Raw genomic sequence first — 19,029 nt, forward strand, 5'->3', positions numbered from 1 at the left:
TTAGGTGGCGTTCATTGAAAATGAACAAAAAACTTCAGAGATCTGAAATGACTTCAGATTTTACCCCAGATTGACCCCAACGATGGATGCATCCGTTCTCTTATCTTAGGGTTCAAATAAAAGTTGTAGAGAACTGGGAAGCTTTGAATGGCTGCAATTAATTTCTTGACCATGTTGCTCTTGCCAGGCAGAACTGATGTTCATGGAACTAAATCGGTAGGGAATCAAGGAAGCACGGAAAACTGATTGGCTGTTGATGGCCAATGACTGCAAAGAGTTCAGCTGTGGCCGTTTTTTCTCGTCCTACAAGGTTGTTGACTGTCGTCATACATGAGACTAGTTTCCCTGGTCACTCAGCTCTATAGGAAATAAATGGACTTCCAGTGACTTGTTGACATGTTGCTCGCAGTGTGAACACACAGTTAGGATTCAACTGAGGATCTAGAAAGGAAGGATGGTCTTCTCCTAACATTTGTAGCCAAGATGGTGGACAGTTGGAGCGAACAGTGGGTCAAACCTGTAGTGGCTCAGCAGAGTGGTAGCGCCCAATGTTGGATGGACTTCCTCACAGCTAGTGATGCTGGGTAATGTAGTCCTTGGAGCAATCTCGGAACCCATCGTCTATCGGTCTGACGACGATTAGACTCTGGGGGCGACCGCCAATATTTCGGGGTTTCCGGTGTAGCCAGTGGACATCCGGGCCAAGACTTCCTCTTCCGTGCGCCGGTCATTGTTTTACAGACCGATTAGCAACTTGAGACGCGAGAATGGAGTTGGAGTTGAGAGACGACGTCTACAACCGGATTGTTTCACAAGTTTTTTAGGTCCAGATGACATTTCGGCTAATCTCTATAAACAGATATCTGCATATGAGACGTCCTCTCGCAACTCCGACTCCATTCTCGCGTCTCAAGTTGCTAATCGGACTGTAAGCAATGACCGGCGCACAGAAGAGGAAGTCTTGGCCCGGATGTCCCCTGGCTACACCGGAAACCCCGAAATATTGCCGTAGCCCCCAGAGTCTAATCGTCATCAGACCGATAGACGATGGGTTCCGAGATTGTCCTTGGAGTTCTCAGCAAGCCAGAACGACCGTCACCTCGCTGTCAATCATTTGTTCATGACGGAGCCAATGGAAGCGTCTCGTTCCCTGCTGCGTCCCTGGGATTCCATTTGGGCGGAGTCAGTTGATGATTGACAGTCGACGGACTTTCTGATGTGGAGTTTCAGGATTCCTTCGGATGTTTTGATACGTTTGAGCGACACACGTGAGGTGTTCCATCCAATCATTGGACAGATGCGAGTGTTTTCACCCTCCTCCTCCTCCTCCAATCAAAGCTGCTGAAACCTGCCGCATGTTTTTTTTATTACAGCCCTGCCTCTGCTAAGTGCTTTAACCAATGAGGGTTTGGGGGGAGGGGCTAATGGAAATGGTAGAACCAATCTCCAGACACAAAAATTCCTGCCCAAGTTGCATATATAATGTCCTAATTTATATTCTATTCATAATCTTATAATTCTACTGTTCGAACCGTGGCTAACTGCCCTTAACTGTGATGAATTTACTACTAACTACATCAAACCAACAACACACAATAACAATCCCATGATCAAACTGAAATTAACCGAAATGAATGCAGACACCGAGCAGAAACAGCATGACTGGAGGCGACAGACAATCAACGTTGCGAAAGACATTCACAATATGTATTCATTGTTTCAAAATGATGTCATAGCAGGCACTGTATCTGATACATAGTATAATTTGGTATTTTGTTAGCTAGCAGTGTATTTCAATAGCTAAGAATAGTGGAGACTAGAGAGTATTGGCATAGATATAGTATTTCTCCACCAACTCATGTTATTGTATGTATTTACTATGTGTGTGATTCAGACCTGGGCCAAATAGTATGTTTTTTTTTTTTACACACCTATCATTTACCATGCTCTGTCTGTGTGATGGCTGGGGTTTACCCTGTCAGGACAATTCAAATCATGTCAGGTAAGTTGTCAACTGCAGAAGAGTAAAAAACACTAATATGTCTTTCAAATCGTTTTTTTTAGACTTGATAATGGAATGGAACTGATTGCTGATTCGCTGATATCTGTATGATGAAATATTTTTTTTAATATGGCTTGATTGGCGTACGCAAACGACCCTGAATGGCTTTGTATGCTGCCGCTCTCGATCTAGTATTTTCAAGTCGGAAGCTCCTAGCTGCCGTTTTTTCCCATGGGACTTGAAGGCAGCGTTGCACAAGGAGATTCTAAAAGCTAGATTCCCATAAGAATACATTGCCGATGCTGGCTGCCAAACCTGCCAATCCCTCCTTTCTCTGCCCTCATCCATCCATCCATCCCTCTCTCTCTCTCTCTCTCTCTCTCTCTATCAACATTTACATTTCCTAGTTGTTTTGGCAGTCAGTGTTTTGCTGAAGGACGCTCTGACAGGACGCTGTGGGTGTTGATTGTCATATTGGCAGTTGTGTCTCCCTCTCTCTCTCTCACTCACTCTCTCTATGTCAACCTCGCCCTTCCTCCCTTTGTCTCCCTCTCTCCTTCTCTCTCTCTCTGTCAACCTCTCCCTTTGTCTCCCTCTCTCTCTCTCTCTCTCTTTCCCTCTTTTCTCTTCCTCTACCTCACTCTCTCAATCCATCCCTCCCTCCCTCTCTCAGACCCTCAGTAATTTGGCTTTCAAATACTTTTTTTTTTTTAATGTCCTGTGTGGCAAATCCCATCCTTCAGACACCTAAGATAAAACAAACCATAAACGTATGTATAAATATACAATATACACATATAGATAAAATATTTGGCCCAGGTCTGGTGTGATCTAGCAAGTAAAAGTTCATAATTATCTAGTATATAAGAAGTAGTTAGTATTAGGATTGTGTGTCCGTGTGTGTGTGTGTGTGTGTGTGTGTGTTAAAGTGTATGTGACTGCTAACCTATATATGACTGCTACCAGGCCAAACGCTTCCTTGCCGCATACCTGGCGAAGATGGAGACCCTGGATACCCCGGTATACCTGGAGGATCAGGTACTTTTTTTGTTCTAAATACACAGGTTTTTTTCCTTTTCTTTTACATATTTTACATAATATACATTGTCCTTTAGTCGGTGTGCAAGTTGCATCTTTATGATCAGAATTGTTCATTTTCCTTTGGGTGGGTGCATGGAAGAATGGCTGAAGGGTGTGATTTTTAATGTTTTATTTATGTGAGTGCGTTAAAAAATGAGAAAATGTCTTTAAAATAAGGTAACACTTTGCATTTCAGTTTTCAGTTTACTAACATTTGTATAAACCTATGGAAAAGTAGCCTGTTGTAAGTACATAATAACACTAAAGCCTCTTTAAAGTGGTAATCCTTGAGATTCTCATTTAGTTTTTTTTGTTTTTCGTGGTGATAAGTGGTCATTGCTTTCTGTTGCTGCAGTTTGAGTTTCTCTTTTCTTTGTCTTATATGAAAATGTCACGGATTATTACTTTAAAGTAAAGTGTTACCACAAAAGATCACAAAACAATACCATACCATAATAGTAGAATAACAGTCAAAGTGAATTCTCGGTCCTAATTAGAGCCGCACCTCTCTGCTCCCGTCAGGTCCGAAGGGTCAGTCCGGTTTCCCGGGAAGCCCCGGGCGCCCGGGTTTCGACGGTGCCAAGGGAGAGCGAGGAGACCCCGGCTTCGGAGGACAGCCCGGACCACAAGGTAAAGCTGTACAAACAAAAGCAAAAATTTTCAAGCAAAATCAAAAACTACGAGCAAAAGCAAAATAGAATTTGTCTAGTAAAATGACATTAAAAAAATAAAGAAAAAAATAAAGGAGGATAAAAAAAAATAGGTAAGTAAGGGTAATCCATCTAAATTTGGAAATTAATCAAAAGCTGACTTTGAGGATGGTAATATAACTGTGTGTCTACTGTGTACAGGCATTTGTAACAATAGAAAAATAAACACAAAACTAATACAGAATCCTGACTGAGACAATAAACTCCATTGTACTTATGCTAGTGTTATGTTTATTGTTGACATGTCCCTGCACCAACGTCAAGACAAATTCCTGTACATGCATTGCACTTGGCAAATACTGTGTAGTGATTTGTATTGTGCTCCCCCCTTAAACTCCCCTCCTCCCTGCAGGTTTCCCCGGGCCCAGGGGGGACCCCGGAGCTCCAGGTATCCCAGGACAGGGCTACGACGGAGCCAGGGGGAAGGACGGTCTCCCCGGGCTGCCAGGAGCCAAGGGCCAGCCTGGAGAGGTGCTGGGAGCCACGCCTGGGGCCCCGGGACAGAACGGTTTACCAGGACTCCCCGGAGACAAGGGCCAGCCGGGGACCTCAGGAGGGCCTGGATCACCTGGTGGGTGGAGAGAGAGAGAGAGAGAGAAGATGTCATGCCATAATCTAAGAAACACATCAACTCTGTAAACTCTTCTTTAACTTTGCTTTTTTTGTAATCATCACTATTATTGTTGTTACTGTCCAGAAATATTCTGTGGTGAATCTATATATTTAATATGCAGTTTATTTCATTTTATTTTACTTTATTTCTATCTCATTCATGTTTGAATCTATGCTTTGCCCCCAGAGTCTAATCGTCTTCAGACGGATAGACGATGGGTTCCGAGATTGTAGTAGTAGTAGTAGTAGTAGTAGTAGTAGTAGCAGTAGCAGCAGTATATCTAGAGAAATATATATACAAATATATAGGCAAAATAATTGTTATTAGTAGTGGTAGTAGTTGCTGTAGTAGTAGTTGCTAGGGTGTTCTAGGTGGTTGCTAGGGTGTATTAGGTGGTGTTGGTGTTTGCAGTAGTAATAGTAGTGGTACTAGTAGTAATGGTAGTAGTAGCAGTAGTAGCAGTAGTAGTAGTAGCAGTAGTAGCAGTAGTAGTAGTAGTAGTAGTAGCAGTAGTAGTAGTAGCAGTAGTAGTAGTAGTAGCAGCAGCAGTAGTAGTAGTAGCAGTAGTAGCAGTAGTAGCAGCAGCAGCAGTAGTAGTAGCAGTAGTAGTAGTAGCAGTAGTAGCAGTAGTAGCAGCAGCAGCAGTAGTAGTAGCAGTAGTAGTAGTAGCAGTAGTAGTAGTAGTAGCAGCAGCAGCAGTAGTAGTAGCAGTAGTAGTAGTAGCAGTAGTAGTAGTAGTAGCAGCAGCAGTAGTAGTAGTAGCAGTAGTAGTAGTAGCAGTAGTAGCAGTAGTAGTAGCAGTAGTAGTAGTAGTAGTAGCAGCAGCTGCAGCAACAGTAGTAGTAGTAGTAGTAGTAGCAGTAACACTGGTGTGAAAAGCTGTGTACTAGTCATTAGCAGCAGTATTTCTAAACAGTTCCCCCCTCACCTCTCTCTCCTCCAGGTTTCGATGGGCGTTCCGGTGTTCCTGGTCTGAAGGGAGAGCGCGGTGTGGACGGTCTGCCTGGCATCCCCGGCCTTCCCGGCCTTCCCAGCGGTACGATCGGCGGCGTTCCCGGTCCGCGGGGCGCTCCCGGTAACAAGGGACTGAACGGATCGCCAGGTGAGCGAAAAGATTCAGCGGCGGTGTCCCAAGTTTTACAGCAAGGGGACTTGCTGTGAGATCCGTTTAATTTAGTCAGAATTCTGAAATTTTAGATCTTAATCCACCAGCTCCTGTTCTGTATTTGAAAGAACTTGTATATGAATTGGAGAGATCCGTGGATAGATGTAACTGTCATGTTTTCAAGGTGTGAAGGCAAACACCCAGTGGGAAGAAAAAATATGACTTTCTTTGATCTCGGCTGTGACTTTCACCCCCCTTCCCTCCACTGTTATCCATGTTGGTTCATCCCTTCCTTTTTCCACAATATTCCTCCTCCACATTCCTTCATTTTACGAATCAGAAACACGACAGTTGCCTGTTTTTTTCTGTTTGTTCATTCAAGCTCTGCATCTCTTCTTCTCCCCTTCCATTTCTCCTTGTCCTGTGTTTCCTTCTCCTTTCCTCCCTCCTTCCTACACACCGCCACCATCATCTCCACCTCCATCTCCGTCTCCATCCATCCTCTCATCCCTCCATCCTTTTCTTCTTGGTGTTGGGTCACTCGCTAGGCTGCCAAGGTGAGATACTTCCCCCATCACCCCCTCCACCCCCCCCCCCCACCCCCCACACTCTCCCATCCGCTCCATCCTTCGCTTCCTTCCCTCCGCTTCCTTCCCTCCATCCTCCCCTTATCCACACATTAGACCAAACGCCTTAACCGCCATCCTCCACCCTTCTTCCTAAACTGCCTGCCTGTTCTCCATCTCACATCTGTACACGCCAAAAAGAAAATGTCCATCTTCACAATTCATTTTGATTTTTTAAAAGACTTTTCTCAAAACAAGTTTAGAAAAGCGACCAATGTGGTGACTTAAGTTCTTTTTTTCCCTCCAATGTCACTCCAGTGATTTTAGAGGTTTATCCTATTGGTCACTAACCGCTGAGAAATCAGCTCCAGGCTCCTGTTAGCATTTGTTAGCAATGCTAGTGCAAGTCAATGAGGTATGAAACCACTGCTGTCAAAAGCCCATTCAAGTGCTTTGAGACAGTTATATTATGCAATCTTACTGTTACTAAACAGCTATGGAAGTGTATGGAATGGCTTGCAATTGATGTTAAGAGTTATGGTTTCATGCACTCCCTCTCGTATGTTATTGTTTTTATATTATATGTACAACATTTTTTACTATAATAGAATCAAACGTTAAACAAAGATACAGGCTTTGGGCTTTTACGTAATTTTATTTTGGCTCTTCTGCCAAAAGAAAGTTGTTTTTTTAGGAACTTCTACAAAAACATTGGAGACAAATGAAATTATCTCACCCCGCCGGAAGCTTATTCGGTTGTTTTAAGAAAAATATATATCGTTTTAAAACTCGGCTCAAGATGGACATTTTCACAGAGAGAGATTCAGAAACAGAGAAAGTTCTCCAAACAAACGTGATTGCTGATTGTTTTGGTTTTGTTCTGCGGTCGGCACTAACCCTAGCTGCTCATTTATATGTTTGCTAGATGTGTTTACTGCAATAATTCCAGTAGGCTTGTGTGACCCCCAGCGCTCCTTAACTTAACAAGTCTATAGACGCCTATGCTGCACTCTTAAAAAGGATGAGTCATTTTCAACGCCTGAATTTGACACAAGTAACACAAATTATAGGCATAGATGTGTTGAAAATGATGTATTTTTAAGAGTGTAAACGCTTATGTCAGCACCCTGTAGGAAAAACAAACCGTAGGCTTTCTAGGTATTTACAGTTGAGCTAATTCATTCTGGAATTGCACTCGAGTTCCCAATATTTTTTTTTTTTTTTTTCATGAAACAAAACGATATAATATTGTGATGAAATATCCAGGTTTGAATGAAAGCAAATTCAGCCTCTCTTTTAGGGTGTTACAGATTTGATCCAGCCAATATTTAAACATGTAATTTTTCTCCATTCATCTCCGAAAGACATTTCTCATCACACTGCGAAGTGCAATTGCAGCCTAACCGAGGCAATGAAACAATGTAATGGGACATGAGTGTTTACATTGTTGTCTACTTCTTTGCCAAATTGTGTGTGTGTGTGTGTGTGTGTGTGTGTATTCAGAATAGACATGATTCATTGCTTTTTATAATTTTGTGCAGTTTGTCATTTGTTGATAAAAAATATTGTGTTAAAGGTAAGTTGCAATTACAGTAAAATCAAAAAGAAGGTAAGTTTTGTTCCATGTTTAGATTTGTTTGTTACTGGGTAGCCTGCTCCTGTGTGCTACATTAATGTTCCTCACAGTTGTTTATGGAACAATAAGCATAACTAGATAACTGTGTTCACTCACCCATAGGTAAAATGTAAAAACAAGCATTGCGTCTTTGAGCCATAGAAACATTACAAAAAATGACAAGCTGTCCAGTGATTTTATCTCGTTTCCAGACCTATGAAGCTTATTTTGTGATATTTTCAAAATTCAAATTATCTCACTGCACTGGCAGATAATCTTGCTGGTTTCTGTAAATTTCACTTGAGATTCATGCCAATATGACTTCTTTCAAGAAATCATCATAAAACAATGACGAAAATCTGGAAACAAGAAACAATTTCACATTTACCAAGTAAATGTCCTGAAACAAGTTACATTCTCCTGGAAAAAACAGTCAAATTTGTTGAAACCGGTCAAATTATCTGCCAGTGCAATAAGATGATTTCACAAAAAAAAATCTTAAAATAAGCTTGATAAGTCTGATACACTGACAAACAAGTTTGCAGAAGCAGACACTCTTAGAAAATATATTATATAAGGTTTTTCCCAGAGTTCCACACATCCCCGTTCAAAATGTGGAGTAAGCATCTGACAGCGTCTGACTAAATCTCTCTCACCCTTTCTTTCTGTCCATCCCTCCATCCGTCCATCCTTCCATCCGTCTACCCCTGTAGGTTTCCCCGGTCGGAGGGGAGCCAAAGGAGACTCGGGTTTCCCAGGGCCTGCCGGGATGAAGGGAACCCCAGGAGAGCCCGGTATCCCCGGGTCATCGGGGCCAAGAGGACCCCCCGGACCTCCGGGACCAGGAACCAGAGATGGAATCCCCGGAATACCAGGAAGAAAGGGTAGGGTGGAGCTGCTTACGTATTTGGTCTACCAGTCATGATAGTTGATGGATTCCACCCATGCTCAAAATCTACCAGCATTTGGCAGGTGGCTGGTAATCATTTTCTACCTGGTCATAACCCATATTTTAAGAATCCAGGTTTTAGACAGTGGTGGAAAGAGTCCTAGAATGTCCTATTCAAGTAGACGCACTGTTAGTTTGCTGATGTTTTACTTAAGTAGAAGTAAAAGTGCTGGTGTAGAAATCTACTGAAGTAAAAGTAAAAAGTAGCTCATTAAAGTTAGAGTTACTTTTTAGAAAAGAGAAAGTTGTTAGTTGTGATCTTTTCCATGTGATTCTAAAAGGAGAGAGGACAGAGTTCAAACTAGATTCTTGTAATTGGAAAAATTGGAAATTACAAAATAAAGTGCACAAATAAAGTAAAGCCAGCTTCCTCTTCTCACTGTGAATGGATCCACAATTTGTCAATTTACATTGATCCAGTTTCTGTTGCTTATGGAGAGACACAAAATCTGTTCTTTGTAATGTGATTTAAAATAGGTACAAAAAATAAGTACAATACTTCAGTCAAAACAAAAAAGTACACCAAAAAGCTAATCAATTACAGAAATGTGAGTAAATTTAATTAGTTACTTCCACCCTTGGTTTTAGATATTTAATGAAGTGCCAGCTAGAAAAGGCAAGGTGAATATACTGATTCTCAAAATAAATCACACATTCAAACGATAGAGAATAGAGAAATGATAAAGATGCAGAGTAACTTAATATTCGGTTCATGTAATCAGTCCCATCCCGACTAATTGAGACGGTGTGGATTCACCCTATTTTTCAAAAAGTTCGTAGAAATAGAAATAATGTGACATAATAAAAAATGTTTTGTGTGTTTTCCCTCCTATCAGGAGAGAGAGGGTTCGCAGGACTGGTGGGTTTCCCTGGACGACCAGGTAGCCCCGGTGGCCCGGGACGGTCGGGAGGGAAGGGGCTGCCTGGAGGGTCCGGAAGAGACGGAGTGCCCGGGGGTCCCGGATACCCCGGACAGAAAGGTACGGGCTCCAGAGCCGGAACAAGGCTGCGTTCACACCGCAGGCCTTCATGCTCGGTTCTGAATTGCTGCTGATAAACTGACGTGTTTGGATGACTGTTGAGTTGTATTCGAGGATGTGACTCATATCTGACACCAGGACAGTGAGGTTGAAAAGATGTGTGTGTGCAGAGTAACAAGATGTTCATTTTTGTACCTGTGATTCTTTGTTTGTTCGTTTTTTTCGAACACATTTTGGTTACATTTGGTCCCATTGAACTTCGACTGAGTTGAGGCCAATCAAGTCAGCTCTTCACTTTCTTTCCATTGTCTTTTTGTCCTCCATGCTAACGCTGATCCAGCCAAGCTACCTAAATCATGACAATTGTCTCAGGTGGAGGACATAAGATTTATTTGATTGTCGTGGCAATATTGACAAATTCCAATTTTGGAGAGTTCAAAAGTCCCGCAAGGGAAATTCGTTTGGCCGAAGGCATCCATATTTAAATCCATGTGAGCAAGAAGAATACAATACAATACAAACCACACACTACATTTCAACAATGAGACTATAAAGACGTGAGCGTAGTACAACACAATACCTTTCAATAATTAAGTATAAAGAGACAGGAGACATTCAACACATGACATAAGAAATAAGAAAAATCACATGTATGTCGCATCATGCCTCAGGAACTGATTTTGTAGCACATAGCCATGTAGGCCAGATCAGAATTGACTCCATGCAGCTTTTTGTTGTTCACACTGAGTAGAAAACATCAGATCTGTGTCACATGAGAGGGAATAAATCAGAATTGGGACTCTTCCAGCTGCAGTGTGAACGCAGCCTTGGACGGACAGCTAAAGATTGTTGATGAAATATCTGTTTTTTGTGTGATGTACAGCCTGTGACATCAATTTGTGTGTGTGTGTGTGTGTGTGTGTGTGTGTGTGTGTGTGTGTGTGTAGGTGAGAGAGGATACCCCGGTCTCCCCGGCTTGCCCTCCCCCCCTCCTCCATCGTTGTTCCTGGAGAAAGGAGACCCTGGATACCCCGGAGGCAGCGGACTGCCTGGCTTCCCTGGGCCCAGAGGTAAAACCGCTGACCCACAGACACGCTTCACATGCAGATACACACCAGCCAACCATATTACGCCCATAACCGCCATTTTGTGTCCGGTTTCCCAGGTGACAAAGGTTTCCCGGGCTCTCCCGGTCGTCAGGGTCTGCCTGGGCTTCCCGGTTTTGCTGAGCAGAGCAAAGGACAGCCGGGACAGCCCGGTTTCCCCGGGCAACCGGGATCCCCGGGGTACCCCGGACCCAAGGGAGAAGCTGGAATCATGGGATTCCCGGGCATGTCTGGACCGAGGGTGAGGACACACACACATCCTTGTACTTCTGTCCTCATGAGGACCATCCATTGATTACATTCATTCCCTATCCCTAAATGTAAACCTAATCCTAATTCTAACCTTAACCTAATCCTAATCCTAGTCCTAACCCTAAAACAGACCCTCGAAGAAGTGAGGACCGCCCAAAAATGACCTCACTTCACCGAAATGTCCTCAGTCTGAAGGTTTAAAACTCATATTGGTTCTCACAAAGATGGAAGTACAGGAAAACATACACACACACACACACACACACACACACACACACAATGTGAACACAACAAGTTTCATATCCTGATGGCTTCCTGCAGGGTGATGACGGTTCACCTGGTTTCCCTGGCAGCCCTGGAGAATCTGGTCGGCCCGGTGCCAAAGGTGAGTTTATCCATCCATCCATCCATCCATCCATCCATCCATCCATCCATCCATCCATCCATCCATCCATCCATTCTTTCATCCATTCTTTCATCCATAAAATCTATCCATCCATTCATTTATGAAAACATATGTGCATGCATCACTCCACTCATGTGTTCCCTCACTCTGCTCCTCAGGTATAACAGGAGAAGGTTACGCCTATCCTGGGAGTCCAGGAGCTAAAGGCCTGCTGGGAGACTCAGGCTTCCCAGGTAAGACTCACCATGTTGGGTTGTGATACGACCAACCGCCCCTTACTCCCGTCCGGTTCTCTGTTTCCTCCAGACCGACCAACACAAGTTCCATTGCACTACTCTTAATTTGGGAAAAGGTCGTTAAAACCCACAGACTGTTAGCTACATTTTCACCTTTTAGTTATGTGACAATAAATTTCGGTTTTCAGTTTCTATTTTACCAGATTTTATAAGCACTCAATACATCACTTGCATATTTTTTTTAAACAAATTTTGGAGACACTCCTTCAACACTGGAGACAATTGTTTTTTAATAAAATTTTGATATTCGATTAATCGTTTTTGTAATTTATCAAGTAATAACACCAAACATTGGCTGGTTGCAGCTTCACAAATGCTAAAATTTACTGTTTTTTTTTCTGTTTCATATCATTATATAATGAATACTTTGAGTTTTTTTGGCTGCTGGTCAGACTAAGTAAAAATTTTAACAATCACTTCAGATGGGCATTTGTCATCAATTTTTATACATTTTATAGACAAAATGATTAATTGATTCATCGAAAATGTGAAATGTAGACTAGAGCTGCAACTAACTAATATTTTCAAAGTATTGCATACACTTTGGTTGAATATTATAATCTGATCATAAAGGGTGATAGAACTCCTTCCTTCATGCGTCCATCAGTCTGTAACACACTGACCTCAGACCTGCTCGTCTCCCTCCAGGTGGCCGCGGCAGCGACGGCGCCCCCGGAGACAACGGCTATCCAGGAAGTTCAGGTTTCCCCGGAACCAAGGGAGGCCCTGGAGAGGCAGGGAGACCCGGACTGATGGGTGAGAGAGCCAGGGACGCCAGGAATATCATCCACAGATACAGAAAGACAGACGGATATATTTTAACAGAATTTTTTTTTTTTTTTTTTACTTTATCGCTATTAACACACATTAACAGGCAATTAACATTACAAAACAAAATCACCTTGAGATTGGGCTTCACTTGACATACATACACATCTAGATGAAATGACACCGTACAGAAGCAGAACACACAACACATCTACCTATACATATACCTACAAAAATTATACATCTAAACAATAAAGTACAAGATTCCTAACTAAGGTAGTCAATAACTGATGACCATTTTCTTATAACAATAGGCAGTTTTAGTTGTAGCTGGGCAGTCATGAGTTCCATCATGTAAACATGTTTGACTTTTTGTAGCCATTGAATAATCGTGGGAGGGTTAGGCTTCATCCAATTAATAGTAATTATTTTTCTTGCAACCATCAACAAAATATGCAGTATATAACACTGTGGTAAACAGGAGTTCAGGTGATACTTCCAATAAAATCAATAACGGGTCCAGGGGAATGTCCGTTTCCAGAATTTTCTCAATTTCTTCTTTGACCTTTTTTCAATATGTCTGTATGGGTAGTCCCAAAATATATGAGTATATATCCGACCACAACCATACCACAGTTTCTCCAGCATTTGTTGGTAGAATTGACTTTTTGATTTAAAGACGCAGGATGTCAGCAGGGTCCTTTAACAGAAACTTTAAACTTGAAACCATAGTGGACCCTCTTTTTCACAGCGTTTCACTATTCAGCCTTGACTGAGGAAATGACTCCTCTTATAGACTCACATTCAGAGGAAGGTCTTTGAATGCCATAACATACTCTATATTTATATTTTAAAAAAGGGAAAAAGAAAATGTAATTCCTGGCAAATCTACTCCCCTCTGAAATTTCTCTCTTTTTTCGTTGGGGGGTGGTTGTTGTTTTTTTCACGTTACCGACTTTTGTTTATAACCCTGTTAGAATAATAAAAATAAAGTATAAAGAAAAAAAAAAAAAAAACATGCTGTATATTGGTCTTTTCCCCTCTGCAGGCTCCCCTGGTTTCCCCGGCGTGAAGGGTCAGCCCGGCTACCCGGGAGGGAGGGGTCTGGACGGGTCACCTGGTCAGCCAGGTGGGCCTGGAGGGCCTGGAGCCAAAGGTGAGAGAAATACTGTTAACACACACACACACACACACACACACACTCGCTGTCTACAAATGAGAGAAGGTCACACCGCAAGGAAGGAAAGGAACAGACAAACACACACACACACACACACACACACATTTGTTAAAAACGTTGTGTTTTTGCTGCAGGTTTGTCTGGATCTCCTGGTCTGGATGGACTCAACGGCCTTGGCGGACCTAAAGGCCTGCCTGGAACACCGGGTAATAAACCTCATTACACACCAGATTCTGATGTTGTAATTCTAACTTTGACACAGTAATCACTTTGAATGTATTAGTTTGAAACAATTATAGGTTTACATGTAATACCAGGAAAATGCCAGGATAGAAACTTGCAAATTACAGAACACTGTTTTTAATCAAAGGTGCTGTAGTATCGGTTGATATTTTAGTCAATTTGTACTGCATACAGTTTTGTATTTGGTATGCAATGTGTGATTTCATAGTAACTAGTAACTAATGCACGATAACTGGTAGACCTGGAGTAACTAGTTCTAATTAAAATAGACTAGTGAGACCTGTAAAGTTGATATCTTCAGTGTGTAGCCCCATAGGATTCAATTCAAAAGACTGTTTAATTTTGACTAGTATGAACAGAGAAGTGACTAGTGAAAGTGAAATTTGTCTCTAGTACACTATAAGTACTAGTGTTAATTAAACTGAGTCTAGTAAAAACAAAATTAGTCACTCGTACCTATTCAATTAGAACTAGGAAAATTACAGCAGCACCTAGTAACTGGCTGAATAGTGGTTAGTGAGCTTTGCTTCTGTTGGTAAGACGATACTCACTATGGTGAGTACCTCCCCATTGGTCTTGAAAATCCTTGGGGGTGTGTAGATTTGAGAAAAAATAATAAAATACGGCCTTAAACACCCCGTGAAACGCCATCTTTACTTCTTGGATTTGATGTATTTCCTGTTGAAACAGGATGTTGGGGCGGGACATAATGCAGGGAGGGATCATTCAGAAGTCTGGAATATGGAGTATGAGTCAGGAAGACAAAGGGAGGGAGGGGTGAGGAGGGGCAGGATTATAAAAAAAATCTGATATTTACGCCTCCTGATGCAGCATGAGGTCACCATTAAAGTTTCCTTTTAAAGCTCCTGTTCGCTACGTTTGGGGCGATTGAACGCGCCCCTGTTTTCCAGGAAGTAAAAGCAAAGGGAGTTAATTTCATGGAGACTTTAAAAGGTTTTGAAAGTGAGTGTTTAGCCTTGAAAGAACTTGATTTTTCATTAAATACGAGCACACAAATTCATCAATAAGCACATCCTGAGGAAAAGCCCTTTGATGGATATTGGCACTGATATAATAGCAGGGAGGAGGGGCAAGTCGCAACATCCTCTGAGCAACAAGAAGCAGTGGGGTTGATGGGAAATGTAGTCTTAATTTTGAGAAACACAAATGCTATACCTAGCGCCTTTAAAACGAATCATGGTAGGTTGAGAAGTCAAGTTGTTTTACACACAGAGACACTGACTGATGAAGTTCAGGTAATGTGTTTTTAGTTTTTTGAATAGAGCTTTTCGGGTGTCTAACGTTGTGTGTGTGTTTGTGTCCAGGTCAGAGTGCGGGGGGTCAACCCGGGACGCCCGGTGTACCGGGGCTGAAGGGAGAGAGAGGTGTCTCCTACTCAGGAGGACCGGGCTACCCAGGAGCGAAGGGAGAGAGAGGACAACAGGGTAAGAGATGATGAAACGGAGCTGGTCCTTCAAAGACAGAAGAGAGGAGAGCGTCACTGGGACACTGTAAAATATCAAAATAACGAGTGTGTGTGTGTGTGTGTGTGTGTGTGTGTGTGTGTGTGTGTGTGTGTGTGTGTGTCAGGCGGTCCTGGACACACCGGGTTCCCTGGCCTGCCTGGACCTCGGGGAGAGACGGTGGGATCAGATATTCCCAGGACCTCTGGGAGACCCAGGACTCCCCGGACTGGAGGGAGAGTGGGGTAATATCTTTCCTCAAATCTTCGTTCTTTTGTTCTTTCTTTCTTTCTTTCTTTCTTTCTTTCTTTCTTTCTTATCTCCTTTCATTTTTGATTTCCTTTTTCCAATCGAAAATCTCTCATCTCCCTCTCTCCTCCTCTCTCTCTCTCCCTCCTCTCCTCTCCTCTCCTCCTCTCTCCTCCCTCTCTCCTCCTCCCCTCTCTCCTCTCCTCCCCTCTCTCTCTCTCCTCTCCTCTCCCTCCTCTCTCCTCTCTCCTCTCCTACCTCCCCTCCTCCTCTCTCACCTCCTCTCTCCTCCTCCCCTCCTCTCTTCCCCTCTCTCCTCTCCTCTCCTCTCCTCCCCTCTCTCCTCTCCTCTCCTCCCTTCCCCTCTCTCCTCTCCTCCCCTCTCTCCTCTCCCTCTCCTCTCCTCTCTCCTCTCCTCTCCTCTCCTCCTCTCACCTCCTCTCCTCTCCTCTCCTCCCCTCTCTCCCTCTCTCCTCTCCTCTCCTCTTCTCTCTCCTCCTCTCCTCCACTCCTCCTCTGTCCTCCTCTCCTCTCCTCTCTTCCTCCTCATCTCCTCACCTCCTCTTCTCCTCCCCTCCTCCTCTCTCCTCTCCCTTACCTTTCCTCACCTCTCCTCCTCTCTCTCCTCCTCTCCTCACCTCCTCTCGTCTCTCCTCAGGTCTTCGTGGTCCTCCAGGTCCTCCAGGTCCTGCTGGTCCAGGAACAGACCAGGGAGACAGAGGCGACTCTGGGCTCCCAGGTTTCCCCGGCTCCCCTGGCAGGAAGGGAGAGTCAGGAGGCTCAGGAGGCTCCGGACTCTCTGGCAGTCCAGGGTTCAAAGGTGAGGCGGAGAAAATATTATAAATTATATATTGTTGTTTTTGTGTTATTTTTGTTGTCTTCCTTGTTGGGTTTTGAAGTTTAGTTATGCATTTCAGTGTTGATTAGTGTCATATCAGTTGTGTTTTCAATTGTCAAGTTTGATTTTTATGTTTTTATTTATGTTTTTGTTTCTTTTGAAGTGACCTGTTTTTATAACTCACGTGTTTTTTTTCACCCAAACTATCATTTCTACACACAATAACAACACATGGTCACTGAAAAAACAGGGAAAGATTGGTTGTCAGTTTTACAAAATCATAATATGTGTTATTTACTCAAAGAAGTTTTGTTTCTACTCTTTACACTAAGCAATCGATTACAGTTAATTCAATCCAAAGAAAACATATGTCAATTATATGGAACCAATATACACAATTCTTTTGAGTAAATCCAAAGTTCAAAAAATTCAAATTTACAGCACAGATACCACCTATGATCTGATTAGATTTTGGAGCACCTTGCTGCAGAAATGTGAATATTAATAAAGGAAACATGGTGGGACGTTACAGGCAGCTCAAGTGCCTCTTGTGCCTCTTTCTCTTTGAAAAGACGACTCTAAAAATGAAATCAAAAATGGTGATTTTTGCCCCCCAGGAGAGAGAGGCGAGACCGGCTTCAGTGGAACTCCTGGTGTGAAGGGTTTCCCCGGCGACAACGGTTACTATGGAGGCAAAGGACCCAAGGGCTTCCAAGGTAGGAGCAGAGGTGGAATGTAACTAAGTGCGTTTACTCAAGTACTGTGCTTAAGTACAATTTAGAGGTACTTGTACTTTACTTGAGTATTTCCATTTCATGCTACTTTGTACTTCTACTCCACTACATTTATTTGACAGCTTTAGTTACTAGTTACTTTGCAGATTTAGATTATTAATACAAATTATAAATCAACAAATAAATTATGATATATTTTTATAGGTTGAGCTACCCAGCAGTATATAAAGTAATTAAAATTAGCTCCACCTTTACCAGCTGCAACATTAAAGTGATGAACACATAATGCATCAATTATAGTTTTAGTAATTATAGTCCAATAACATGATATATATGATTCTGAAATGGGCCATTCTGCATAATGACTACTTTTCCTTTGCTACTCTAAGTATATTTTGATGTTAATACTTTTGTACTTTGACTTAAGTAAGATTTTGAATGCAGGACTTTTACTTGTAACAAAGTATTTTTACACTGTGGTATTGCTACTTTTACTTAAGTCAAAGATCTGAATACTTCTTCCACCACTGGGTAGGAGGACTTCAGCCGTTCCACAGGTAGCATTACATACGGTTTGATGGTATTATCCAGGGTCAGGTCTCCCAGCTGTAAGGAAGCAGAATGTGAATTGAATGTGAATGACAGGAGACAGAACCGAATTCCAGTAAATTCCAGTAAACTCCACTTCTAAGAGAGTTGTGTGTCTCGACTCGCTAAACATTATGAATCAAATAAAAGACAGTTCAACAATTCAAACACATTCAATCATAATGTATGGATTGCGATTACATGTTCTGCATCAAATACCCTTTAACATTTTATGATATTCAGTATTGATAATATATAACATTATGTGGAATCTCAGATATGTCCGAAGAAAAAACAAAAAAACAAGTTCCTGAAATTCCAATTCAGTTCCAATTCTGTTTCCTGTTGGTTTTTTTCAAATTCAAATTCCTCAGTTGAATTGAAATTGATTAGATGGATGAATGTATGTATTACACCTAAACACTTCTCTCCCTCTCCTTCTCTCTCCTATCACACCTCCTCCCTCTCCTCCTCCCCTTGCTCCCTCTTTCCTCGCACAATCATCTTTCACTTTGGCCTCTTCCACTTTACTTTTTTCCACCTCCCACCTCCTTAACCTCCACCCCCCCCCCCCCTCTCCTTCCCTGCATCTCCCCTGCTCCTCTCACTCTCATCCCTTCATCCTTTCATCCCTCACCTCCACACTTCTCTCTCTCTATCCCTACATCCTTCTCTCCTTCCTCTCTCCTCCTTTTACTCGCGCAATCGCCTTCCATCTCCCTTATGTCTGCCTTATTCTCCTCGTCCCCTCTCCACTCCTCTTTCCTTCCATCCTTCTCTCCTTCCTTCCCTCACACAATCACCTCTCACCTCCTTCCCTCCTATCTTACTCTTTCCATTCCTCTCTCCTTCCCTTCCTCCTCCTTCCCTCCCTCCACCCCTCCCTCTCCAGGCCCTCCTGGTCGTAAAGGTCTGCCCGGCATCACTGTCTCGCCTGTGGACATCCGTCGGCCCTACGGGGACATGGGACTGCCCGGGAGCATCGGGACCCCCGGCGGCCCCGGAGAGCCCGGTCAGCCTGGAATACCCGGACGATCAGGTGAGTCGCGGCTTGGTGCTGGACGCCAGAGGATCTTCACCTTTGTTCCAACCCACAGAACTTTATTTTATATTCTAGTCCAGATCCCAAGGTTTCCAAAGACACCAAACATGTCAGGCTGAGTTACAGAGAAATGTGGAGAAAATGATGCACAAGACATCTAGTTTTTTTCCCATTTGATAGAGTAGTGCAGCCATTAAAAAAATGGCCTCTTGGGTTTTAATATTTCACTCAATATAAGCAGCTA

At 42.8% G+C, this 19,029-nt stretch overlaps 1 protein-coding gene across 1 annotated transcript in view; it reads left to right on the plus strand.

Moving 5' to 3' along the window:
• LOC139649311 (collagen alpha-6(IV) chain-like) overlaps positions 1-19,029 on the plus strand; it is a 48,490-nt gene that overhangs the window by 20,518 nt on the left and 8,943 nt on the right. The window contains 19 exon segments of the mRNA XM_071525673.1: positions 2,969-3,040; positions 3,605-3,712; positions 4,145-4,363; positions 5,349-5,507; positions 8,405-8,575; positions 9,477-9,620; positions 10,568-10,690; positions 10,786-10,967; positions 11,300-11,363; positions 11,543-11,617; positions 12,329-12,436; positions 13,497-13,604; positions 13,763-13,834; positions 15,197-15,316; positions 15,462-15,529; positions 15,531-15,579; positions 16,242-16,403; positions 17,039-17,137; positions 18,636-18,782. Coding sequence (XP_071381774.1) covers positions 2,969-3,040; positions 3,605-3,712; positions 4,145-4,363; positions 5,349-5,507; positions 8,405-8,575; positions 9,477-9,620; positions 10,568-10,690; positions 10,786-10,967; positions 11,300-11,363; positions 11,543-11,617; positions 12,329-12,436; positions 13,497-13,604; positions 13,763-13,834; positions 15,197-15,316; positions 15,462-15,529; positions 15,531-15,579; positions 16,242-16,403; positions 17,039-17,137; positions 18,636-18,782 — 2,250 coding nt within the window.

This window comes from Centroberyx affinis, unplaced genomic scaffold (genome assembly GCF_046629955.1).
Source record: "Centroberyx affinis isolate AG114_WGS23_722 - 3 ecotype Tasmania unplaced genomic scaffold, CSIRO-AGI_Caff_v1 ptg001324l_1, whole genome shotgun sequence".
NCBI classification, from domain to species: Eukaryota; Metazoa; Chordata; class Actinopteri; order Beryciformes; family Berycidae; genus Centroberyx; species Centroberyx affinis.